A 27,770-nucleotide genomic window follows, 5' to 3' on the forward strand; every position below is an offset into this window, starting at 1 on the left:
GCTAACAGCTCTAAAAACCCATTATACTCTATTTGTGATCCATTTAATGCCAGTTTGGTAAAATTAGCATTTAGCTAGCAAACATGTTGCACCTTTTAGCAGCTAAATTAAATTCAGAAAAGGAAGTATTAAGTTCTAAATGCATTTATTTACAATACAGAAGTATGACCTATATTTGAACTTCACCCACAAAAGCATAAAAGAACGTTTTTAAACTATGTCATGTAGCATTGTCATGATACAGGACAGAATGGGTGCACTTTTGGGACAGTCCCTAACTTCAGCCCACAAGTTCCTCTCCTGGAATCGAGCAAGGTCTAAGATTCGATACCAGATCATGAGATAACATAAACACCTCTGCAACAGCGACAAGCGTGCACTGATGAAAAGATAGTGAGGATGAACCTGTCTGTATTGTCTGTATTGTTGCAAGTCATGCCACTTTGGCTAGCAGCTCCTGTTTATAATGTACAATTTAATGTAATTTTATTATTATGTATATATACTGTGCTAATTTCCATAAATATATTGACGTTACTTTTCATCTGTTTAAAATAGGTTAAGAAATTGTGGCTGGAAACAAATTAGCTGAGCAAAGTAAGCCCATAACACCTTGACTTCCTGTTAGCTGTTGTTGGGAGTTTTCACCCACACTACTTTGGCCTACTTAAAAGACACCACAAAAATATGTTGTTCAAATAACAGAAAACAAAACATCATCTTCAAGAGATTTTGAGTTAGAATTCCTCCCGGTGGACCTCCAGAGAAACACACGCGTCTAATTGAAAGATTTGCCCCCACATCTGGAAGCCATCCATCAAGTGTGTGCGCGCCGGGTTACAAAGCAGGTTGGACAGAATATTTGGTGGATGAGATGTTTATTTACACAAGTCATAAAACACACACATACACACCCGTGTGCTCAGTGCATTCAATTTCATCTACAGTACTTAAATAACAGAGTACAAGACATCTAGGTAGGTAGCATTCAGGTTTGACATAGTTACATTTCAGTGCTGTCTGTCTCACATACATGCACATACACACAAGCCGGCACCTATCGTAGGCTGTCGGACTCACAAGTGTGGGAACTTTTGAAACGGCAAGAAAAAAACATACGCTCACAGGAAAGCACAGCTCGCGTAACACCCACAGAATCCACAGGAAGCAGTAAGTCACTGTCGTAAACACTGAACATTTTGATGCTGAGCTCACAACCAACAACAGACCAGCAGAGGCAATAAACTGCTGTTCTCACAACACAATAGCAAAAGAATCCTCACACACACACACTCTCACTCACTTTATTGACACTTTCAAATAACTTCTTGCAGCCCAAACGTTAACCTGATGTCACACACTTTTTCTGGCAGTCTCACAAAACAACACATAAACCACTTTCGCATATTTTACAATGTGAACCGACCCCCTGCTCTCGCATAACCCCGCTCACTTTTGTTGTTTTTCTATTTCCAGAGATTTATGGCCGGAGATCCCGCACTAATCTCTAGTAGCTTATTTTCTTGCCAAACACTTGAGCTCTGTCTGAATTTAATTCATTTTAAAGTCAAACATGTTGTAATAGTTACAGTCCCCTGTGGCCCTGTGTGTAATTTAACCCAGTATGAATCCAGCATGTGTAACTTTTACCAGTATGAACACATAAAAAAACACAGTGGAGAAAAACTGCAACTTTTTCCAGGAAACTAAGAGCTCATCTGAAGCACGTCAGTTTAAAGTAATGTCATTATAATGTAATGATGTGTTATGTAGATGGGGGGAACTTATTTCCATAACACATGAGCTGTATAAAGGCTGTCTGCAAACTCATTAGTGAGTGTAATGCAGCCGGGGTTGTTGGTGTTAGATATGATTAGTGAACATGCAAAATCTGAGTTTGCTTTTGGTTGACAGTTTCCATCTGGCGTTTGAACAGCAATTTAAGTTGATACCTTTGTTCCATATTAAAGGTGGTCCTTTACAAAGACAAACTTGAAATTAACGTAACATTTCTCGTTAATGCAATTTAGATGGCACTTTGGTTGTAAAGTTTATAGATGATAATCAAGCGACTTTCTTGTCATACTTTGCAAATAACTTTCAGGCAGCAAGCAGAACGAAATCCCTGGCAAAAACAAGATACAGAGCAAAACTAGTAAATTTGCGAAGAATTAAATTCCAAATTCGACTTGCCTACTTAGTAAAACCTGATTTATGGCACAAATTCAAAGCAAAACAAAGTACTTTTTAAAGGGTCACAGTTAATTTATGTCAGCAGCTAACTTTACTGAATAACATAACATTAATTTTGTAAAAAGAAATGATTAAGACTTTTACCAGCATTTACCAAAAACTGATATGGATAACCCTAAAACCAAAGAATTAAAGCTACCCTTTGACCACTTGTCAAACAATTTATTTGTGTATGGGTCTCTGTTTAGTTTTTAAGATTGATGTAACTACCAATTGATTAAGGCTATTTAGGTAAATAACACTGAATGTAAACATTACTTTGTTTACAAAAAATCCCCAGTGTACCTTTAATTTCAGCCCAAGCAATGGAAAGTTTATAGATAATAAGCAATTATTTATTTTCATACTTTCCATGCCTACTTAGTTAAACCTGATTTATGGCACACGTTTAAAGCAAGACATGGTACTTTTTAAAGGGTATCAGTTAATTTATGTCAGCAACCTACAAGGTCTAATTTTGTAAAGTTATATAATTATTAAGACTTTTTTACCACCATTTATCAAAAACTAAGTTGGATAACCCAAAAAACAAAAAAATTAAAGCTACCCTGTGAATTTTTTTCAGACAATGTTTTTGTATGTGGGTCTCTGTTTAGTTTGGAGTACAGATTTCTGCCAGTCGATTAGGGCTATTTAGGTGAATAACACTGAATGTAAACATTACTTTGTTTGTTTACAAAAAACTCCACAGTGTACCTTTAATTTCAGCCCGAGCATATAGTCATTAAAGAAAGAGTAATTTGATGAATCCTTTAAAGATTACCTGATCTGTTTAAATATTTTGATAATTATTAATACGTTTTATTTTGTCAAAAAAAGGAGGTAGCTTGCTCTTTAAAATGTACCATTTTTGCTATAATTGTGTGCTATCATTAATTTGGCCAAGTCAAAGGTCACTGCAGTCTCGTATGAAAAACTTGTTAATAGTTATTATATATTATAATATACATACTGTACATGTATATATAAATGAAATATTGTCCCTACCATCCACATAACCTTTTCTGTGCATCACCCACTCCCTGAGTGAGGTTTTGACAATCTCATACACCAGAAAGTCTCCCCGGGCTTGTTGCCCTTTGACCTCTCCGGCAGGAATTTTGTAGGAATGTGAGGGGAAAGGTTACCAAAGCAGAGTTAAAGGTCAGGGGGTTAAGACGCTCAGAGGGGATGAGATAGTGCTCTCAAGATGATGACCCATAAAAGAGAAAGTTCTGCATCAGACAGCTCATATAGAGTATTTGAGGTCTCAAGTAGAAAGGTGTCACGCCTCAAACTGCTACACCAGCTATTGTGATGCATTGCTGTATTTCCTGTTGCCACAAAAGGGCCAAGTCTTGTGGTAAACTGTGACCTTTATCTTGAAAAGGAAAGTGCTTACATTTTGACTGTATGCCGGTAAGTTTATCTTGTTGTTTTTTTACAGTTGACCTGAAATTAACTCAGTTTATGTTAGTGCCTGTGCAAGCCATCTTAATAACTGTAGCAGAGAAAGCGTGTACAGGATGGCCTTTAGTCATATGTTACTTCTTTCGTCTCTTTGTCCTGAATAGAAGGCTCGTCCCATTTCAGCTTGATGGATGAACGTGTTTAGTATGTTGCTTTCTGTCCTTGCCCAAGCTCTTCCAACCAAACACATTGGTTTTAAAACAATGTAGAGAAAAGCACTTGTCCCTTTCCATCTTCCATTGGCAGCCATTAGTTTTTCAATCTATTAATGGCATATTTAAGCAGCAAAAAAGGCAAAATGTTGAGCTTTTAAACGTAGAATAAGAAGCTCTAGAGAAGTCATTCAACGTCCATTGACTCCACTGAAATGCTTAAGGGGTGGAATCTCCCTGTAAATGGCAAGAGGGGCCACCAGTTGATTGGACTGGTTGATTATCAGCTACATGGAAGGGCTGTTTGTCAGAAAATAGAGATGTCTTGGTCCACAACACCTCTCTTTAATAAATATAAATATCAAATAGTAGAATACTGTTAAGGTCATAGAGCTTCCGCACTCTGAAAGTGCTCCATGTACTCCAACGTCGGGCGAGAAAGTTCTATGTTAGCCGGAGAATTCACTTTGGTTAGCGATGTTTTAAATACAGAACCCCTGGACGTTCCCAAGGGGGCTCGACAAACTGAAGCCCAGAAAAAGTGCAGCACGCTGGGGGAGAGGAGGATAAAGACCCAGGGGTCGATGATGGAGTTGATGGAGATGAAGCGGAGGGCGATCAAGTCCAGAGGGTGAGACTCATCTGGGCCTGGTGCTGAGTTGATGTACACCCGGATCTGAGAGATGGATAAGGAGAGAGAAAACAGAGACGGTGTGTTAAATTGGCTGCCAACACCACCCTGACAGACACACGTGGATTGTTTGATCTAAACCAGGATCTTTGCCATTATCTGACTCTGAACTCTTTATAGCAGCAGTAACAGATGAACCTGGACCACTGCAACAGCCTCATACCACTTACTCATCAAGCATGTTTAGTGATTGTTTTAATTCGATAACATATTCAATCCCATTGCTAAGGCCACACAATGTTTCAACTACGTGAAAGAGAAAGTTAGTCGATGCCGGATTAACCACGGTTGGTTGTTTCTCTGTCAACTCAACCTCCAAACATACAAATAAGCCTTCTGTTTATTAGTAAATAAATCAAACCATTTGTAGTGCTGCACGAAAGGTTGGGGATCACCAAATTCTGCGGTATTCATCTTCTGGGGACCATGAATATCTCTACCAAATTTCATCCCAATACATCCAATGGTTGTTGAGATATTTCAGCCTGGACCGAGCGCCTGACATTGCTGTCCCTCCAGCCCTGTGGACCACAGGTATTAAGGCACTCACACTCACTTATATAGCGCTTTTCTTGTCTTGCGACCACTCAAAGCTGCTTTTACATTACATGTAGGCTGCTGCCCAACTGTCAATCAGTCATCACATTCACACACCGCTGGTTATGCCACCAGGAGCAGTTTGGGGTTCACTGTCTTACCCAAGGACACTTGGACACGAACCACCAACCTTCTGATTGAAAGTCGACCGACTCCACCACTGAGCCACAGCCGAGCATGCAGTGCTCAATGCAGAAAAATGTTAATGAAAGACTTGCGTATTGGCGACTTAGTTTAGGTTCAGCCCAGCCAATCCTAGAAGATGGCTGCCTACCAATGATTCAGGTTCTGTTCGAGGTTCCAACGGAAGTTGCTCCTTGCCATTGTTGCCAAGTGCCCGGTCATTGGTGGATTAATGGTCTAAATGATATCACAAGAGTACAGTCTTGACCTGCTTATATCTAAAAGAGTCATGAGCTAACTTTTTTGTGAATTGGCGCCATATAAATGGAAATGTATTGAATTCATTGGTTTACAAGGAAAAATACACATTCAAGGTAACTCCGGATCGTCTCGCTGGAAGCAGAATTCTTTTATAGTAACAAAGGGAACTTGTAAGTTGGTAGCATCTCCGAACCAGAAACACTGTTGACACAAGTCACTAGAGTGAGGGTTTACTTTGGTGCGAGTCCAATTACGTGTTTGCCCACACTTACAGTAAAAAGCGCACTCCTTCATTTGATCCTCTTTCTCTCTGGAAGCGCTATCGCTCAGTCCAGCACACAGGATGTTTGCAGAGTCCCAATTCAAAGAGGATATTTCAATTACCCTCAGCATCATTTTGTTTGCTTTGCAGACGGACTGCAGAGGCAAACACAGGCTGGGCTATAAATTATTTAGAGCGTGGACACGTGTGTGTTTAGTGGTTTTAGGAGAGGCTGAGAGGCAGATGTTGAATGCTGAGGCTGGAGCAGCTTGAGATTCCCATGCTGATATCCTGCTGAGTTAGTTTACACACACAGATTCACAGATGCTGAAAGAGCCTTTGAGGTGAACTCGGGATTGTTTTCATTATTGCTGTCTTAGTACTATTATTTATGCAATGATTGAAAGGTTGAACGTAAGATGTGATCTTTTGCTACTACTGACAATAATTTACAGCTAGTGGCTCATTGCTAAAGTCGGTCTCTCAATCTGGAGGATGTCGAAATGTCTTTGACCAAGACAGTGAACCCCAAATTGCTCCCAAAGGCCTTCAGTGTATGAATGATTGGAGATTGGCACTCAGGCCTTTGCCGTCAGTGTTTAAATGTGTGAATGTGACATGTAGTGTAAAAGCGCTTTGGGTGGTCGGAAGACTAGAAAAGTGTGATATAAGTTAAGTCCATTTGACATTTACCATAACTACAAGGCAAAAATTAGAGTCTTCCCAAAGATGTCTATGTTGTGCTAGTGCTAATCCCCAAAGATCTTAGCTTGTTCTCTTTAGCGCCACCTATGGTGATAAACAGTAATTGCGGGAGCACACTCGCCAGATATCCAGACAGTGTTGCATGTGTGACGTCCACGGTTGGCTCTGGTTGTAGCGCTTGATTTTCCTCGCTGACGGTCGCTTTCCTTTTTAGACTGTTTGCTTCATCTGAGCGTCCAATTTGTTTCTTTTTCTTTGGATTTTCACTTATTTTTGAAGTTGTATCTGTAGTCATCCATCTTTTCTTTGTTTGTTCAGCCATAGTAGATTACTATTTACTTGCAGAGAGCGGAAAAGCGGCCCCTTAGCTCTGCCTACCCTCTCTGGCAGACCAACCACTGCTGGCTGATGGAAAACGCGTCACTAACTGGGCGCCGCTTGGGATTTTTTCAGAGAAAGTTGCCACAGACACTCAGCAAAGGCTTTAATCAGTGGGCCATAGGCTATCAATAATAAGATAAGATAATTCGTTATTGATCCCAGAGGGGAAATTCAGAATAATTGCTGTATTGCTGTAATGAAACAGCGTTCAAACACAGCTGTTTTATTTGCACCAGTGGGGCCAAGAACGAGCAGCTGATTTCACTCTTATGTCTGTGAAAGCAGCTACAGCAGCGATGGGGAAAAGCAGTGAACTCCCTGAGCAGATAGCCACAAGGTTGGGAACCAGCACACTCATACAATCCATGGAAGCTATGACTTGTTCACAGGTTTAGAAATGCCCGCAGCTGGGGTCTCCCGGGGCCTAACGGGGAACAATATCCAGTGAATGTTACAGATTCTGGTATCTTCTGTGACAATTTCTTTCACTTTCTATCTCCGCCCACCCTTTCTCTCGTCTTTGTTATCCCTGTCCCTCTTTCCTCTCTCGTTTATTATAAACCGACTCAAGTTTCCCTCCTGTAAAAGCACCAACTTACACTAACATTGTCGCGCCAGCCTCATTAAGCCAATTTCCTGTTGCTCGGTCACACGACCCTGCTGCTTTATTGCTGCCATGAGGACTAATGGGCTTTTTCTTTTCTGCGACTGTCTTACCAGACGAATACTCGGCTGCAAATGGCACTTAGCTGCTCATGTGCCTTAAAGCAAAACTCCTGTTTGTTGGCCGGGTGAGAAACCACAACTTTCGCAACCACAGTGGGGTCGACAAAAGTGAGGTTTCCATCTGCCTTCATCTCGAAAACACAAACGACTTAAAAGAAATAAACGTTTTTTATAATGTAGAGAAGCTCCGTGTTAATCCCAGTGTTTTTCTAAACAAAACCACATGGTATCATTACTGTGATTGGTGACAGGCCTTGCCATGTGTGTGAGACAAAAACAAACTACAAGAAGGTTAATGTGCGTGTGTGTGCGTGCAGGGAGATTTTTTTTAGTTCAGCCTGGCTCAACTCAAACTGTGAGGCTATTTCTCCTCCTTTCTCAGCGCCAACAGGAAGCGCAATAAAAGTGTTAATGTGAAGTGTCTGCAAGAGATTAATGCTAAGAGGACAAACACTGTCTTCTGTATGTTCTCAGAAGGAAATTTTCCATTAGTGTAAGAGCAAATACTTGCCTTAGAGATGATAATATTTTGTGTTTCTGTGTTTTGGGTGCTCTATGTGAGTAAATATTCTACATCTGTCATTTTTAAGAGGCCTGCTGTTCTGTTCCCACAGGCCTCAATTTCATGAAGAGTTGGTGTATGAAGCTAAGCTTGTATAATTTTGTCAGTTTTTGTGAGTTCAGCCAAAATCTAAGTAGCTGGACTGAACGAATGAATCATTCACAGGGCTCCACTGCATTTTTTCCACTGTGTGTGAATTAGAATTTAACGTGGTCGCATAAGTGCAAGTGGACGAATCTGGCAACAATCCATTCAGCTGTTATCGTGTTCCAAGAATGGAGTGGTGTAGCAGATTATTAGCTATTTTAAAACCCAACAGAAGGAGAGTGAGGGTGGAGGCTTTAATTATTTAAGGAGGAAGGCTATCATCAGCCGACATTGATGTTTGTTGTGTCAGCTGATTTTTACATAGTTGTTGCTGCTGTTGGATTTGCCCTCCATTTAACCCTGTTTATTACACGGCTGTGTTAAAGCAATTATCTCAAAGATTTTAATTTAAATAAATGTCTGTTATGTCACTATCTATCGCCGAATGAGGTAACACAATGGTGATTGAGCCTATGGCCCACTGATGAAAGCCTTTACATTTGCAGTATTACAGACTGGGTGTCTGTGGCGACTTTTGCAGAAAAATTCCCAAGCGGCGCCCAGTTAGAGAGGGTAGGCGGAGCTAAGCGGCTGCTTTTCCGGTCTCTGAAAGTGTTGCGAGTAAACTGTCTGAACAAACAAAGAAAAGATGGATGACTACAGATACAACTTCAAAAATAAGTGAAAATCCAAAGAAAAATAAACAAACTCGATGCTCAGATGAAGGCAAACAGTCTAAAAAGTGAGGTCCCGCAATTATCAGTTATCGCCATAGGTGCCGCCAAAGAGAATCAAACTGAAATAGTCAAGATAAGCGCTTTAAAGCCTTGATTCTGATTGGTTAATTAAAGCATTCCAAGGTCTACTATTTCTCGATAACAGACCGTTGCTATGAAGAACAGACCGTTGCTAGGGATTCGTCTCTAATCACACAATCAGAAGGACTAACTGTAATCATATCAATCCGCTGATAGAAGTCTGGTAAATTTGACGCGAGTAACAGCTAGGTTAGCTCATTTTAATATGGGTAAGGGTAGTGGAGGAACCCCTTCAGAGTTAGACAAAACCCTTTCGCTTCAAGGTGGGCTCCTGGTCACCCGGTCAGGGTTTCATTCCACGATAACAACCTGCTCACTATACATTATCCCTTACTTAGAGGACATTGCCATTCCATGATTTGTGGCGCATCAATGCACTTAAATGTAGCAAACCCAGCAACGCTCATCAAAGGAGTAGAATGACATGCTCACAAGTTCAACACTGGCTTTAAGTTTCTAAAGGAGGAACTTGTGGTTCACAATATTCAAATCCCAAATGAAGAGGAACAGGTAGAATGTGAATCCAACTGGCCTTTTTCAATTTTAAATGCAGTTGCAGATAACCTGAGGCACCACACACAATCACATCATCAGCATACAGTTTCATATTGGCAGAAAAATGTAATATGATCCTTTTGCTTGTGTGTGTTGCTGTGTGTGTGTGTGATATCCTGACCTCAGACTGTGGTATCACATTGCTGGCTGGACACACATGGGTGTTTATATAAAGCTCTTTATAAATTATGCATTCATAGTAATGTGGAGCCTGAAATGTGTACTGCTGGAAAGCTTGCAAATACATATGAAATGCCTTAAACATCTTAAATAGAGTAATATACTAGCAAGTATTTCTACTATATTGCAGCAGATATATAATTGAAATTCATTTTAGACAGAGGTAGCTTAAACAACCTCCAATGCTGGATTTAATCAGCTGCAGCTAGCTAGTTTGCCAGTTTAAGTTGAAAGATACATGCATGATATCGTGCTAATAGACTCAAGCTAAGGCTACATGTTTCTGGCAATATGGTGACACATGTGTTTTACTTTTCACTGGTCTTTAAAGTTTATATTAACCAATGAGTTGGGAGAGTCTGAAAATATTTCAGACGACAAGTTTGGCTATGGTTGCTTAAGCGTAAACACATCTAATAAACAGCAGGACAAACTAGCTAATGTAAGCCAAAACATGATATAGTAGCATCCAGGTCCAAAACATTGAAGGTTCACAAATAGGACAGGAGTTTTTCTAATGTAAACTATAATCCAACAAAATATTGTAATAAGCTGTTTAACTCAATAATGCCAATGATGCTAACTCTTGCCCTTAAATGCAATGCTACATTACTACCGCAGGTATTGGGCTAGCTAGCCAGGAATTCCCACTTGCAGCTTGCATTAGATAAAAGCACTGCTTCAATCAATCCTTATTATGTGCGTTTGGGATTTTGGAAAAGCCAAAAGACAATCTGAACATATTCTGCTACCTTATACAACCACAAATTAGCAAATTAGCATATTTTTGATAATGAATTGTTTCTACATTTCTAGTCCAGAATTTAATGCAACCAATATAGCGGTCCATCTTTTATTTACTGGTGTCCCACAGGTATCAACACTGGGGCCACTCATGTTCTGAACTAACATGTGACCACAGCTTCATAAAGTATATTAGAAAGTAGAATATAAATGAAAAAGGTTATTGCAGATAACACGGATTAATGTGGACACAGACTGTATGCTTTTACATTATGATCTATTATTAAAATGTGTCTTTTCAATCATCAGGGATCATAACAAAAGTGGAAATAAAATCTATCTCCAAAAAAACCTGAACACATCAGTTGCAGCTGCAGCAAGTGGAACATTTTTTTAGATGTGCTTAGAGACACATTAGCTAAACGCTGAAAATGTAACAATTTTTGTCTTCATCCACGCCAAAAAGAAAGGTTTAGCTTGGATGCTCTTTACAAACCCCCCTTAGCATAATCACTTAGTGTGTTCTTTCAGTGAAATATGGTAAAAGGTTTTCTTCATCTTCCTGCAGGGCAACAAATGGAAACGTCTGTCGATAGGTTAATGTGGCCATTCTGCTGAAATATGAGAAGAGGAGAGACGGATGTGACAGCCACATGTAAGTGATTCACCAGTATGTATGATATGGCATTCCCATTATAGGAAGAATCCAACATATATGGCTGAAATTGATCTTATGATGACTTATGCCTGCTGTTGGAAAGGGTCTGGTGACTGTCACTGGATATCCGATAACAAGACGGTAAAACAGGCGTCTGTCCGTCCTTTAACCTCACTGTACCGAGTCACCTATTTCGTCCCCCTTCCTGAAGAGGCAGTAAAGAAGTTCAATGAGGGAATCTGATCCCAATGTCCTTTACCTGCTTTCAATAGTCAACACCTGGTACACAGTGTGCAGCCGAGGACAGATGACAAACCATGACATTTACACAGTCACACACAACGTGATGCTTTTCAAAAGATAATATCAAAAGGTAAAAAGGCGAGTTTACTGTTAACGCCCTGCGGTTATGTTTGACGTTGTTCAATTATTTGTTTAGAAAGCATCAGTCTAGGAAATCTATTATCGTTACCGCATTCGAAGGGAGTGGTAATAAAAGTTAAATGTTTAAGTTATGAGTTAATCACATCATTAAATCCCCTGGAGTAATAACAAACAGAATATGATCATGACTTTTAGGCCTCAATGACTTTAGGTACTTAGCTGGAAACGATTTCTAATCTTCCTTTAATCCTTTAAAGCTCCAGGGCTGAGTAATGAAGAATGCAGTTCCTCGACTGCCCACTTGGGGCTGGCTCAAAAGTGAGCCAACCCCCATTAAAGCCCATTTTAGAGCTTTAGAGCAGAATTAAACAAGTTTACAGCCTAGTACAAAAAACAGTTTTGGCTTCTATAGCTACCGGTAATTTCTCTTTTCATGCCTTTACTGAGAGGGAATTTTAGGGGCGTGGCTAATTTGATTGACAGGTGGGTGCTGCTTTGCGGTATTGGTGCCTTTTTGGGCGATTTATTATGCAAATATCAGCCAAATAATATGGCTTGGTGTGCGCCTCATTGTACTTACAGACACATTATTTTAGGTGGGTGAAGTTATTTAATTCATATGTTAGCGCCAACTAGCAGATATCAGTGTTCACTTACCATAGCTGCCTCGTTATATAGTTCATTCTTACTCATTTATTAATTTATTGGTGCATTGGAGTCAGGATTGTCGTTGGCTTTTGGCCACATTGATGAGAAGACACTTTTATTTTTTACGTAACTGGCTTTACACCTGAGATGTGAGCCAACAAGTGTCGATTTCGCTCCATTTGACAAGCTCTCTTTGCTTTATAGCTGAGATATACTCCAATCAGCTACCACCCAAGTACAATCCAATACTGTGGATTAAACTGTTTTGAACTACCTTATTAGCCTGCTAATGAATAAGCCTTGGGCATAGACATTATAGTGTAAGTATATTGCTTTAATGAACGTTTGCCATTCTGTCACTCCTCCAGCTTTTAGCCTCTTTTCAAAATAAAAGACGGCCTTAATGCCAAACTCAAGGCTTTACAACAGCAGTCCAAAAACCAACATCCACTTTTAGTCCATCTCTACAACCAACTTTAAAAGAAAGAATTGACCTTTACGTGGGTAAAAGCAACAAAAAAATATTTGTAAGCATCAAAAAGGCTCTTTTATACTGGGAACACTGAGCTTCTCTTGTGGTCTGTGTTTGTGATGCTGCTGATGCAGAATTTGGCAACCATAGCGTTGGGGTAATGACTGCATTTCAAGCCACAGCTGATTCTCAGAAGTGCACAAGATGGCACTTTGGCCCATTACTGCCATCTGCTAAAAAGCACAACATCATATTCTGCTGGGAAAGTTATTGATTTTCCACTTAAAATCCAAAATGACAGAACCGAGACGGTTACAAAATAACAATGTTTTGGAGACTTACTGAGACAGCTAAATGGCTAATCAGTGCATGATGAATCACTCGTTGGTTGGTACTTTGGTCCGTCCATTCATCGTGTTCTGGTTTCCAAAATCAGCTTTCTGGCTAATCTCTCAGAACTAGTTTTAACTGGCCAATTTCGTAAAAAAATATATCAAAGGTCATTGAAATTACAACAGTTAAGATTTCTGCCAGCACTGCCATCAGCTAATCAGGCTCCTGCTCTAGAAGGATCATATTTATCATGTATTTTATTGTCTCACGGTCGATGTGCGGTAACCATGAGTCCATTTAATCAGCGTGGTAAGTGATTAAAAAAGTCTGCCCCTCAATTAGTCACCAGTCACAGATGATTTATTTTTGTTGTTGCTACATTTGAGACCAGGTTTTTTATTACACTTATTATGATCTCATTATGGTCAGCCCAAATTGCTTCCTGATGACATGACCGATGATCAATTCCTGGATTCTTAAAGGGGCGTTTACAGTCATACAGTGCGGGATTTTCCCTTTTAATATCAGTACAAATAAATTAATATAGGATAAGAAAATTGATCTGCCTCTATGTATTTTAATATTAATGTTTTTCGACGAAACAATTTTGTTAAAATTTGTAACTCTTCTCTGTCAAGAATTAATATATAGGGGAGTGTGGGAGTGGTTCAAATTAGCAACTGGGCCCCATTCAGACCGGCGATGCAGAGTTGGCCTTCTTTCTGTTGGACAGGTAGGTGCCTCAAACCAGGTAGCTAAACGGCGGTTAGCATGCTAGCGCAACGGTAACCGCCAGATAGCATGCTAGCGCAAAGTTAACAATGAATCCGCATGATTCTATCCTAATATTTTAATTTGAAATACTTCCACATTTTTCATGCTAATGATGCTAACATAGCTCTTTAAGCTCCCTCCACTAAGATGATTCTCTTCATGAGGCTGTCTGCCCACATCAGCTCATACTGTTGTGTCTATTTTCTTTAATTACTTCCACAACAACAGACTGAAAAAGCCTTTTTAAATAAGCACCTTAAATATTTTTGTTAAAATAAACTGCCAGCTTGAGATTTATATTTTCCTTTATAGGCAAAAAAAAAAAGTAGCATCATAAAAAGTATTTCTGCATCACTGCAAATAATCAGCCGGAAGATTTGAACACTTTTGCAAGGCTCTGCACATCCACCACAACGCTGACATGATGTCTATGTTTAAACTTCTATTTATGCCTGTGGCATTAAAATAGGCGGCTTAAAATGTCACCGATAAGAGCGTTTCCTGTCATAACTCTGCATCAGAACAGCCCATAGCCTATTGTATTAGTCATGAACAGCTGCATGTCAGCAAAAAGGCACAACTGCAGTGACAAAGCTACACACAGATATTTAGCAGAGGAGTAAAACAAAGCAAATTCAACAGGTTTGAGTGACATTTTGATATTTTTATACTTCTGTTGTGTTTCTGTGGTTGGCTGGCTTAAAGCCTCAAAGGTTTTCAACTTGAAATTTTACTGTTCAGAATACAGAACTTTATACTACACACAATTGATATATCCTAAACGGGAACGTTCCCATCCATATTCTTTATTAACATACATACTTTTTATGGTATCTATTATTATTTTATTTTTTTTTAAAGATTCTGTTTAACTTTTATGTATGTGTATGCATTTTTTCTTATATTGATTATACTGAAAGAAAAAGATTAAAAGCTTACATAATAAAAACACAACTATTTTCAAATGTGAGAGTTTCAATTTAATTGAAGATTGTATCAAAAACGTTTTGGCTTCTTATTAACTCACTATCAAGTCCCTAAAGCCCACAAATATATTAACTGCTTTTTTTGTAGAATTGTGAGTAATTAAAACACTCAATAGCACTTTTGCACCTGTTGCTGAAATAAAGCTAATAAGGCTAATGGTTTTTACGAAGGATACGACATTTTCTGTGCCGAAGCCATCACCTCATCCCCAATAACTTTAAGTCCAAGGCTGTGCTCGTTGGGTGTCTTTCCAGTCGGTTGTACTCCATTAAAGAAAGAGAAAGTAAAGCTTGACTTGTGTTTGTTTCAGGCGACGCGCTCAGTTGCACTCTGTGTTGACCCTCTCGTTGCCTTCGGTTGAAAGAATTAACAGCGAGTTTGGCTCTTGAGCGACTGTCTTATATAGTGAGGAAGAAAGCTTCGGAGTTTGTTAATGTTTGGGAAACAGTTTTGGAATCTGTCAAAAGCTATGACATGGAGGAAGCATTTGAAGTGCGAGGCTAAGCAAAGGACAAACTTATTTTAGTGTGAGGAGTGTATGTCAAACTGATTTACCTATAATCATGTTCTTTGTACTTTTAATGCAATTTTAATTTTAATTTTAGTTTTTTTTTTTATTATTCTAAGTATTAATTATGTTTACAACAATAGGAGTTGTTGGAACCACAGAATCAGTACTCATTAACCCTACCCCACTGACATTAGCGTGTTGATGCAGGTTTTTCAGACCCAGGAAGGCCGCGTATTGCCAGTGGTTTATACTCATTTCTCTTTTCTGCTGCGTCACAGTCTGACGTCCCAAACGCAGACAGGGTTATTAAACAGTGAAGATGTTACAGTGGTTAGGTCTTTATTGCATCTATTACTCATTCAGTCTGTTTATCAGACTCGGCGTTGACAGATTTGGAACGATGTTCGAGCGCTGCTCGGATGGAGACGGGCGGAATTTGTAGCTGAGATGAGAAGGAGTCGCAGAAGTTACCGACGGAGCATAGCATCGCGCCGGAAGGGGGCGGAGATTAGCGTGTCGACACAGGTTTTGTGTTCCCATCAATGATGATCGGAGCCGAGACGATAATAACCCGGGTCTACTGCAGAGTCATTTGACCCGGGTCTGAATTGCACCCTTCCCATTAAGCAAAAAAGACGTGTTAGCGGGTGTTAGCGGGTTTTTGGACCATTGGGAAAGTGGCTTTTGTTTGTAAACGGTTGATACAGAGTCCCTCAACATGAAACAAAAAGGCCTGGAGGAACCACAATGTGTTGCATGGAAATGTGTATGCATGTGTGAGTAACTGCTGTGATCTTACCACCAGTGGCAGTGTGCAGATGATGAAGATGATGGTCATGAACACCAGCAGGATGAGATGCTCCACCTCCTCGGCCATCGACATCGCCCTGCGCTCGCTATTGGGTCTGCTGTTCGCCATCACCGAGCCGCCGTTCCTCCTCCGACGCTGGTACATCTTGAACAGCTGGTACACCACGAAACAGTTGCATGCCACGATAGCTAGCACCAGCACTAGCATAACCGTAGCGTACAGGTTGGCAAAGATGCGATGGGCTTTTTGTGCAGGCTTCATGTCGATGAAGCACCAAGTGCCGGGGCAGTATTGTACGTAATTACCAATTTTGGCAAAAGGGAGGAGACAGAATAATATACACAACAATAACACTGAGGGGATTGTGATGTAGGCACATTTCTTGGTGACGTAGCGGCTGTACAGGTAGGGGTACCCAATGGCGAAGCCTCTCTCTAGCGCCATCATGAAGAGAAGCGACAAAGTTGCCAGGCTGAAGAAGGTCATGCTGACACCAAAGTACTGACACACGCTCTGAGTGTCCGGTGACATCCCCACCAAGGTTGTGTTAAGCGAGTACGACAGCTGCACCAGCGGACTGACCAGACACGTTCCCACCAGGTCCGTGAGCACCAGCGCCGTGATGAGGACGTGGAACAGCGAGTGGCGCCGCGTTTCTCCGGCCCTCGTGTCTCTGCGTCGACGGATATGAAGGATCACCAGGGCGGCCACGTTGCCGAAGATTCCCGCGGCGAACATGATGCCGCTGATCAGCGGCGCTTCATTGGGGTTGATGTGGTGTTGGGAGTGGCACTTGTCTGCACTCGGTTCCATGGCTGGAAGCTGGCGGTATTTATTTGGAGAAGATGTCCCTGCTTCCAAAGATACAGTTAAAAACGGGTCCTTAAAAAGTTGTCAGCAGCCATCCTGGTTAAACAGAGAAAGGATACATCTGAGATTTAGAGATGCAACAAACCAACACTGTTAATCGCAGTTTATAGACTGGCTGCAGCTCGTCCTTTTGATTCGATTCTGATTAACCTTTCGTAAAGGCTGCATATAATTGCTGACTTCCAGCATATTCAAAATACTTGTTTACATGCTAATCATTCCCCTGATTCCCCTGCATCAATTATGGGGGATGTTTACAAGTATGCCAAATTCTCAGACTCTAATTCAACTCACTGTAAAGAGATTTATACCAGCGTTGACACTACAAACTCAACACTCATTTTTGCAAGTTGTCCAGCTTTAAGGATCCCATGCATACACAGAAAAGAGGGAACATATTCTTCCTCTTATAAAAGGAACATTTTGCGCGTGATGAAAAATCCATGGCTTGCACTCTGCTACAGTATGAAGTTGTGAAACCTGAAGTTGTTCCCTTTCTGTCTCACGAGTTAACAGATATCAGCAAGTTTTCACACAGACTGGTGCTGAATCATAACGAAACGTTTATGGAGGCAAATAATCTTGTTTCACACTATGAAGCTGTGCAGCTGTTGCCTTACTCCAAAAAACCTGGAATCCCGTGTGTAAACATAAGCCAGCATAATGCAAGACACCTGTGCCAAATGCAAGACTCTTATTGTTTGTGTGCCTTCACTTTCACTGGGCGACCAAATAACTGACTCACCTACTTGCACGTGTCCACTGTGGTGATGCCTGCTGGTGTTTATGGCTCCTAATGTCAATGAATCCGTCAAAAAAAGGACCTTAAATAACCGTGAAAATGTCCGTTTTCCGACCTTAAAACAGTAAGCAGAGCTCAGCCAGATGTGTCCAGGTGTTGCGGCTGGTTGTGATGCGTCGAAGTTGATGCAGTTTTGCGTAAATACTGTAAAAAAAGATGTAAGAATATTTATTTATGTACCGTACTTTTGGCGGTAAAAGTATCAAGGTAATTGATAGTAGGCACAGATAGTTAAAGCATAACTGAAAAACATTAAGAAAGCAGTCCGCTCTCTGTTGTGTACAGCACACACAACGTGCGGACTGAGTGAAACAACAGGCGAAGTAACTAGTTAGCAAAGTTCAATTAAACTGGGGAAAAATGCTGCTGTGTGTATGAAATTCATGCCGAATGAGAAACCGACTTCATACTTACAAAATTACTCAAATCAAGCCAAGACAGCTCAACCCTTTTTTAGTCAGAAAGTAAATTTGTAACTTTTCTAGATGGAGTTTGGCTTAAAAGTCGCTCCCGGCGCGAGCAAACAACTGTCAAAAAACCGCGTTGACTTTATAACATTGAAACGCATCCAAATAATTAAATTCTCACCCTTTTTACAACTTTCTCCTCGCAGCGTTGAAGTGTATTTCCGTGTTTTACAGTCCAAGTTAATTCTTGCAGTAGACAAAAAAAAAGAAGAATCCCAATTTCTCGTAAGTTTCTCTTGTAAAGCTGCGCGGGTTTGAAGGTGAGGTGTGTAGAGGGCGAGGCGCGCGGCACTGTGATAAGCAGGCATGAATGAAGCCGGGGTACAGGGAATGATGCGGTGACGTCACGCGGACTGGGTACACCCATCGCAGGCTGGAGCTCGCTGACAAGCTACAACCCTCACCTTCGGAAGCTACTAGAAAATACCATTAATAAGAGACTTAAGAGGACTCCTGGGAGTTAGCCAAAGAAGCTAGCAGCGCGGTGATTGCCTACAACCTGTATGCCAACATAGGATAGGATTTGTTTAATTATGTTTGATAAATGTTGATATTAGTTTTTCTTTTTTATTTAAATGGCGTGTTGCAAAGGTCTTTGGCATGGAAAAACAAAACTACCTTCAGAATAATAACTTGTTTTTTATAAACATAGATAAATAGTTGTTATTGTGCAGACAAGAAACAATTACTTTATTGATAAAAGATTAATACTTATTTATATTTAATAATTTTGTACATTGAATTTCAGAAAATAGTGAAAAATGGCATCCCAGAGTGGTGTAATCATAAAGTTATTAAACAGTCTAAAAGCCTATAATATAATATAATCAAAATTACATAAAACAGCACAAAAGCAGCATATCCTTCCATGTGAGAATATGGGAAATGTTTTTACTCAATAAATCACTCATGCAAGTTGTTGATGATTCATTATCTGTCATATGACTAATCAATTAATTGGATCATTGTGTCGGCACAAATGTTATGTTAATATTTTCCACAGGAGTCCAGACAAAAACAGATGTACCAGTGTGTGAAGTTCTCAGTAACAAATTCCACCCGCCACATCGCATATGTATTGTGGTTGGTAAAAAAAAATAGATTCTTATCTTGGCTGCTGCGTGAGATAATTGACATAGCATAGCTGAAAATCTGCCATTGTTTTCCACTCCCTGAAGCTATGCTTAACCACCAACAGAGAAACAGCCTGCTAATCGACAGTACATAACACTGTGCTCACATTCTGACCTGCAGATACCATCGCTTTAAAAATAACAAAACAACTAGTGTAGAAACCTTTGTCTCTTTGTAGTGTGTGTGCGGACATATTTATTTGCCTTGTTGTCATCTCCCATAAATATAAACATAAGCCCTTGAAAGTATCCAGCGTAAGATGTTTTTATTTATGTGTGCAGACTGCATGTTGGTCACCTGGGTTTCGCACGGATTTGAGGCCTTAATTTCCCACCGGACTCGAACATTACCATTCTCTCTCTGTATCTCAGGACCCGACATATCCAGCATTCGAGTCATACACCTTTTTAGATTTTTAGGGTGGATATGGATACTTCCATTAAGCGTAATAGCTTTCGACAAATTCAGTAATGCATTGAAATATAATTCTAATTACACTTTTGCTACACATGATCCTAAAGTAGGCGGTGATGTACGCTGAGAGCCCTGAAACGACACTCGAGTGCATCATGCAGACCCATTAAACAAGCCTTTATTATGACATATGGCCGTTATGACACTTCCTCTCTCGCTCTCGCTCTCAGTACAGGGTAACATGTTACAGCCTGACGAGTCGAGTTCTGGGGCTTATTTTTAGTTGTAGCCTTTCTCCTTCCTGTCTCTCGTCTTCTGTCTCTCTTTCTCTTCCTGTTGCCCCTCTTTCTCTCTACTCCTCTGTAGCTCCATCTCTCTATACATTCTCTCTCTCTCCTTTTTACCCTTGATCTATATTTGTGTCCTCCTGCAGCAGGGGCCCCTGTTACCTTGCCCTCTGCCCCCCCCTCGCCTACTTTCCTGTTGTTGCCCTTCTTTTCCTTTCCTTTCATCCGTCGTTCCTCTTTTGCCGCCCTTCCGTCTCTTTCTTTTATTTCCTTTCTGTCCTTCTTCTTACCTTTCCCTTCATATCATTTGCTTTCCTTTCCTCTCTTTATCTCTATTACTTTTTCTTTTCTTAATTTTCTTTTTCTCCCCTTTATTTCATTTCATCCCCTCTGCCCTCTTATTGCTTTTCTTTCTTTCGTTTCCCTCTCTTTTCTGTCATCTCTTGTCATTTCACTTTCCTTTCCCTCCATCTGTTTTGCTTTCCTTTCATCGCTCTTTCTCTTTTCTTTTCTTCAATTCTTGTGATCATTCTTTCCTTTTCCTTTAATTTCTTGTCCTATCCCTTTTTCCTTTCCTTTCTTTTATTTTCTTCCCTTTCCTCCCTCATTGCTTTCCTTTATTTTTTTCTTTCCCTTCCCTTTCATCTCCTGTCATTTTTCTCTTTCACTTACCTTCCTTTGCCTCCTTTTTCTTCCTTTTTTCCTTTCTTTTCCTCGCCTTCCCTTTCCCTCTTTTGCTTTCATTGTCTTTCCTCTTTCTCTCCTCACTTTTTTCCTTTCTTCCTTTCTTGGGATTTCCATTCTTTCTTTTCCTTTGCTTTCCCTTTTCCTTAATTTCTTGTCCTTTCCTTTGTTCCCTTTTCTCCGTCTCTTTTCTTTCCTTTCCTCCTTTCGTTTCCTACCAAAGCAATATCATACTGCAAGTGTCGAGAGAAATGATTTTCATCCACTTGTTGTAGATTAAATCACTTTTACAACTTTATTTTGGAGCTTTACACATTAATATAACACTTTTAGCCGACAAACAGTTGATTTATCCGATAAATAATCCATAACATAAACTTCCGCCACGACTCCAGATAATCTCAAGTGCGCATATTAAGTAGTCGTCCTCCCCGTCTGTCTGCTCTTTATTTAGAAGCAATTCAATTATCGATCGAGGTCTTAATCCACAGATCTGCTGCTCCGCTCTGCTGGTAAACAGCCTTTGTGAGGGCCTGGCATCTGTTAAAGTGCTGACAGGAGCTGAATGTATTGTTAGTCTTCCCCCCCATACTCACACACAAACATACAGCCCCACTGCGAGCTCGCACATCCCTCCTGTAGGTCAACAACATACTCTGGTATGTGTGGGATTTAATAGCCTTTAATGGCCCTCGACTGAATCATTGATGAGTTTATTGATTGAGGTGAATATCTGATGTCACAGATGAGGCCCGTCAGTCAGCAGGATGTAATTAAACTCTGAAATACTGAAAACATCTCCAAAACAGGAGACATGATCAGATTATATAATGCTGAATATTTATCCACCAGGGATTGTTTGGAGAACTATAGATTAGAAATGTAAATGTAGTTGGATTATATGAGTGCGTTTAGGTTTTCTAGCTGAATATTATCATTATTTTGATCATTTAATACTAGTACTATAAAACCTTTATCACATACACACCGTAAAATATACATAAAAGTTGGTACACATGCTTAAATCAATGAAACATCATCTTTGTTGTCGCTCTGTGTGTTTATCATCTCAGCCTTGCCTTTGGCTCCACCTACAGGTTCCTCTGTGTAAGTACAGGCTTCAAGTGTTCAACGGGACAGATGCAATAACGGTAGACTTTCTATTGCATTGTGTTAATTAAGAAGAATTCAGTAACAATTTCCTCACTTCTAACAATATCTGTGGTGAACAATATGAAACTTTTATATACTTTTACTAGGATGTACTTCCTGTGGCAGCGAAGGGAGTTCAGCCTGCCTGAGGCTATGATGGTGCACTTCTACACTGCTTTTGTTGGCTCATTATCCACCTCCTAGCAAGTATCCCAGTTATCCCACGGTTATTTTTGATGCTTTTATTTTGCCCTTTTGTTGCCTTAAGCTTGTGTCACTTTATTTCCTGTTTTGATAACGGAAGCTTTTATTTTTAAAGGATGAAAACAGACTTCCTGCCGATCGGAAAAGTGATGCGCGCGAGGTGAAACGGTAGAGAGAACGGTGACGTGAGTTAAATGTTTTATGTTTTAGCACCCAACGAAGAGGTATATGATTAGTTTAAACAGAAATATTGCATCATTTAACTAAAGTTTGCATTTATATAACATTTTAGCGGAACATAGGCTAAATAACTCGTGCTAACAAAGTTAAACAAAGTAAGCTAGTTTTGCTCTAATTAATATTATTTTGTGTTTCTGTGTGTTTCTAAACGGCTCGTACGTTGGTTACGGGATTTCAATAACTCTGACAACCACCAGTTGAAGTGTCTGGCCATCTTTCAGAGGGATATGCTTCAATGCTGCTGCCTCTTCAAGGACAGGGGCCGTCTGCAGCGTAGTGTTTGCTCTGCGTGGAAAGTGATTGATGCCATCTGCCTACTCTCCATGACCTGCACGCTTCCAGGACCCTGAAGCCTACAGATAAGGTTGTGGCCGACTACTCCTACACCAGACACACAACTCTTCACACCACAAGAACATCTGTCACTAGAGCCATCAATAAGGTCCAGGTCAATCAATACCAATAAGTAAGGGCGTCCACGTAGTTCCCATTCACTGTGCTTATTGCTTGTTTCCACTCAGTCTGGCCTTCAGGATGGGTTCAGCTGGACTGACACCATGTGTCTGGCTGACGTGGCCAGTCGAACACATTCCACTTGTGTTATCCTGTCTGTGTCTTTGGAACAATTGTCTCCCACAGAGTTCTTTGAGTTAGCAAAATATGCGTGTAAAAACCCTTAAGGGAGAAACTGTAGTTTGCACTTCAAAATAAAAGACATGGTTTCATTTAAAATGTGGTTGCCACCACAAATTATTAATAGATGTGTTGCATATTTTCCCTTAATTGGTTTCTCATCTCTCCTTCTCTACTTACACTACGGAGACGGAGACTCATCCTCTCTCCATCTCTCCTCCCTCAGTTTGAATTGTGAGCATCTGTCATCGGTCTTTCCAGGTCTTCATAGAGGTCCTGGGTCACCTGGAAGTTATTCAACACACTTTCAATAATGCTGGGAATCCCTCTACCTTTCATCTTGATTGTCCATACTTTATTGGCCACACATGACATCTATTGCACGTCCGTCCTGGAGCTTGAATTGTTCCCTCTGTTGATTTTTTTTTTCCTGAGAATTTTTACTTTCATGTTGTTTTTTCCTTTTTAGGCTAAATAAAATAAATGAAATCACTTAACTGTGTGTTTTTGTTGTTTGTCAGACCAACACACAAATGCTAAATACTGCATTTACAGTCATACAAAACAGACAAAGCAAGTAGTTGCTAGTTTACAAAATGAATTGATGCAAAAATAGAGGCTGTAATGTTGCGTGCAACCACTAGGTGGCACACAAGGTTAAATATTTTAGGGCTGCATTATCTTTCAGTCAGTGAATTAGTAAAATAATAACTTTAATGTGTAATAATATAATTGATTATATCTTGTATTTACACTTAAAAATGTAATAATTTAAACGTATTAAAAACAAGCAGCATTCGGTTTTGGTCTTTTTAATGCAGATATTTAACATTTATTTAACTTTAATCCGACTATTATAATTAGTATTATAATTGAACCATTATACTGTGGCGTTTACATGTATATTTACATCCTGATTAATTTCTTCTAAAGAAATCCTTTTTTTTTTTTAACAGTTTGTTGCAATTGTGTGTGTGTGTGTGTGTTTGTGTGTCAAAATCACACAATGTCTTCTTTACATTGTTGTGAAACAGATAAAGTTACATCCGGATTAAAAGCGCTCTATTTGTCTTTTCTCTTAATACGAGCCAGATGTTACCGGCCTGCCGCTGTCACTCAGCCCGCCTCTGACCAATCAGAGCGGGCCTAGACTCCTCCCTCCCTCCCTCCCTGCAGAGTATCAGCGGCTCGCTGCAAAGGAGGAAAGTTCTCCTTCTTTCTCCTGCTCCCTCTTCACCTCTCTCCCTCTCCCAGTGCAGAGCTGCTTGTTCAGGCCGGCTCCACGATGCAGAGAGGGGAAATGTTGGCTGTGTGTGTGCTCTGCTGGAGCGTGAGTGTGTGTGTGGTTAAAGCCATCCAGAGGGCTGATCTGTTTCCTTATGGCTCTCTGAGTGGAGATCTGATTCTGGCAGAGGGCGACGATGAAACGTCCAGAGTGCTGACCCTGCCCAGACCCTTATACTTCTACGACTCCCTCTTCTCCCAGCTATACGTGAGTACAACTTTATTAACGCGCATGTGCGTGCTTCTTATTACGCTGACAGCGTGAAATTACAGTATTCTGCAGGTGATATTTGCAGCTTTTGAATGGGAGCGTTCAATGTCGTTTATGGTGCCATATGGAGCGATTAATTCTCATGTTTGAATGGGGAAAAGGGCACTCGGTTCAACATCATAACTTGTGTCTTGCTGTAAAGTCACCGCAATTAATGCTTATAAATATTCGAGCATGTTTTATTTTGAAGGAATAAATCCAAACAAAAACATTTTTTAATGCCCCCCATACTCATCTTATTTTGAAAGTCTAAGCTTAATGACTCACCCTCGGAAGAAGTAATCAGATAATTTACTCAAGTAAAAGTATCAATATCACACTATAGCAATACATCTTTACACGTCTAAGTGCTGCATCATTGAAACTTTTATTTTTGCAACTATTATATATGTAAAATTGCAAAACTATTATTAAAACCTACTTATGCTATCAAAAGTGCAAGTACTCATTGTGCAGGAGTGTGATGGAGGACAGTGTGATGGGAAGTAACTCAATTACTGTTCTTAAGAGCATTTAAGCAGTTGACTATTCCCATGTTATGCTTCATTATGCTTCTATTCAACTACATTTATCTGAAAGCTTAATTACATGTAACTTAGCGGAGTCATGACCATCAGTGCCCAATGCAAAAGTAGTGCACACACATAAATGCATCCAAAGGCTTTTATATTTGTGTTTTAATACTAACATTTTAGTACTTTTACTTTAGGTTCAATCACAAATGCAGGACTTTTACTTGCATTGGTTTTGGCACATTTACCTGAATGAAAAATCCTTCTCCCTCTCTATGACTATGATGCATTATAAAGAGGGATAAAAACAAGGTTACATAAGTGGCTGAGGTAGTTTAAAGAGCAGCTTCAGTCATGTTTTAAGACATTTAAAATGCTCTGCTTGAAATAATAAATTGTCTGATATGTTTTTTCTGCAAAATACGTTCCCAAGGAATCTCCTCCTTCTCCCTCGTAAAAAATTCCCAAATCTGCATAGTCCCGCCCACTATGTCCTACGTTTCTACTTTTGTCAAATTACAGCAGAAAACAAAACACGTCTCTGCCATCGTTTAGCGGCAACTTGTTGAAACTTAGCTAGCTTGAAATGTAGTAATTAGTAGTAGTAATGCTAACGTTAGTAGCCGGTATGATGACGGTTAGAGATGGCTCACGCATCGCCGAAGTGCTTGCCATAGGTTGCACATAATTACAACAGAAAACAAAACACGTCTCTGCCATCGTTTAGCAGCAACTTGTTGAAACTTAGCTAGCTTGAAATGTAGTAATTAGTAGTAGTAATGTTAACGTTAGTAGTCAGTACGATGATGGTTACAGCTGGCTCACGCTTCGCTGAAGGTTGCACATAAAAGAGTTACCCCATCCATTAACGGGATTGGCTCCTTAGGTTTGTGAGGTCACAAACCTGCCAATCTGAAAACGTGTTGTTCAGCCTGTCCTTGGTACACTGCAGTCTAAAAGGATGTTAATAAAAATTGTACATAGTGTGAGAAATTGCTAGGGAGAGGGATGGTTCTGTTGGATAGTTGAACCATCCCACTGTATGCATCTAAAAATAACAGAAGAAGCAGAAGAATAGGCCTGTAAGAGTTTAATGGCTACATATTACGTAATAACTTCTGATGGATAACGTTGATGTTACATCAAGAAGAGAAGGACAAGACTGTGGGATCCTTAAAGGAGCCCCAGAGGTTTCCTGAGGAGGTTTCCGTGGTTTATGGGGGCAGATCTTGGGGTTCATTATGTGGTTCCTGGGCTCCACGAGGAGGTTCCAGTGGTTTACGAGGGGATACGGGTTCATTAGGAGGTTCCATGGGTTCAATTTCTTGCAGGATTTTTATGACGGGTTTTGAAGTGTACAGGGGTCCCAGGTTGTCTGCAGGAACGCAAATGGCGGCCATAATTAAGTCAATAAGTGACTCTCTCTATGGATCCAGGTGGCTACAAATGGCATCATATCAGCCCAGGACCTGCCAATGGAAAAGCAGTATGTCGATGATGGCTTCCCGACAGATTTCCCCGCGGTGGCACCCTTTCTGGCGGACATTGACACCAGCGGAGGGCGAGGGCAGATTTACTACAGGGTGACCGAAACGCCCAGCGTGCTCAACAAACTGGCCCAGGTCTGTTTATCCGTTGAAACAAGAGCAATCAATCACTAATGTGTGATTTTTTACTGCACTCTACTTACCTACAAATCTGGATTCTTCCTTTTTTCAGTTCATCTCCCATTAGTTCAATACATTCCATCTTTCTTTTCTCTTTCATTCCCTCCATCATTCATTGATTCATCTGCTCACCCAGGAAGTACATCGAGGATTCCCAGATGCTAAATTCACCCCCACGCATGTTGTTGTCGCTACGTGGGAGAACGTCGCAGCGTACGAGGAGCAAACTCGAACCGCTGGACCTTCCAACAAGGTAAGATTACAGGAGACACTAAAAGCACCATTCGGCGCCTCCTTGTACGTCCGCCTTGTACTGATTTATGAATGAGTTTATCACCAGCCCACCTATCCCTCACAAGCATGTTTTGGTTCTCGTGAGAGACACAATCCCAAATTCCTGGAGGATGTGCATCACTTGTAATCAGCCAGGGGTGGGGGGCCTATTTGTAATTCCCCTTCCCCTCCTAATCTGCCTCTTAACCTCTTCACGAGGTCAGAGGTCATCTTAAAGGGTCATCAAAGTGCCTCCCAACTCATTATCCCCTCCTCCAATTCACACACAGGTAGACACAAACATGCTTGACCATTCCTGCTCACATGCTCTGTTGGACATTGCTCCCCTCCCTGCTTGTAAGCCAGTTACCAGTTAGTTTGCCATTAAAGTGCTCATCTCCAGCAACCCAACGTGACCTCATTAAGATAGTAGAAGTTCCTGATTGTTATTTCACAAGGATATATAGACGTTGGACTACTTTGAGACCTTTTTTAGAACACCGGTATGCACCTGTCCTCATCAAACACAGTATCTTTGCCTCAAATCTCTCCATACTCGACCCTCTTTCAAGTCTTCCGCGACCCTCCAGGGTTGCAAACCTAACACTTTACTTTACACATCCATAATTCTCAGGGAATTGCCAAGCATGTAATTAAGCACTAATTAAAGGGAAAAAAGATGCTTACATTTAAACCCAAATGAATGTCCATTCATCACTCTCTCTATATATATTTGTTGAGATGTATGCTCG

General features: G+C 40.4%; 2 protein-coding genes across 3 annotated transcripts in view; one reads left to right on the forward strand and one right to left on the reverse strand.

Moving 5' to 3' along the window:
* Positions 1-2,332: 2,332 nt before the first annotated feature.
* Positions 2,333-18,528, reverse strand: ptger2a (prostaglandin E receptor 2a (subtype EP2)). Of its 2 annotated transcripts, none has more exons than XM_069675662.1 (4): positions 18,385-18,528; positions 17,744-17,940; positions 16,113-17,030; positions 2,333-4,530 (listed from the first exon to the last, which is right to left on the reverse strand). In XM_069675662.1, exons 3-4 carry the CDS (start codon positions 16,935-16,937, stop codon positions 4,240-4,242), a joined length of 1,116 nt encoding a protein of 371 aa, XP_069531763.1. In that variant the 5' UTR covers positions 16,938-17,030; positions 17,744-17,940; positions 18,385-18,528; the 3' UTR covers positions 2,333-4,239. The 2 variants fall into 2 exon arrangements, with proteins under 2 accessions (XP_069531763.1, XP_069531762.1); XM_069675661.1 differs by having other exon boundaries at positions 17,740-17,940.
* A 5,768-nt stretch (positions 18,529-24,296) lies between these two features.
* The window catches only part of nid2a (nidogen 2a (osteonidogen)), a 45,004-nt gene continuing 41,530 nt past the window's right edge, over positions 24,297-27,770 (forward strand). Inside the window, exons 1-3 of the mRNA XM_069675245.1 lie at positions 24,297-24,503; positions 26,515-26,700; positions 26,882-26,998. Of these exons, the coding sequence (XP_069531346.1) occupies positions 24,297-24,503; positions 26,515-26,700; positions 26,882-26,998 (510 nt within the window). The remainder of the gene's footprint in view (positions 24,504-26,514; positions 26,701-26,881; positions 26,999-27,770) is intronic.

Source organism: Semicossyphus pulcher, unplaced genomic scaffold, assembly GCF_022749685.1.
Source record: "Semicossyphus pulcher isolate SPU_LCO1_2020_fin unplaced genomic scaffold, fSemPul1.0.p SCAF_24, whole genome shotgun sequence".
NCBI lineage: Eukaryota > Metazoa > Chordata > Actinopteri > Labriformes > Labridae > Semicossyphus > Semicossyphus pulcher.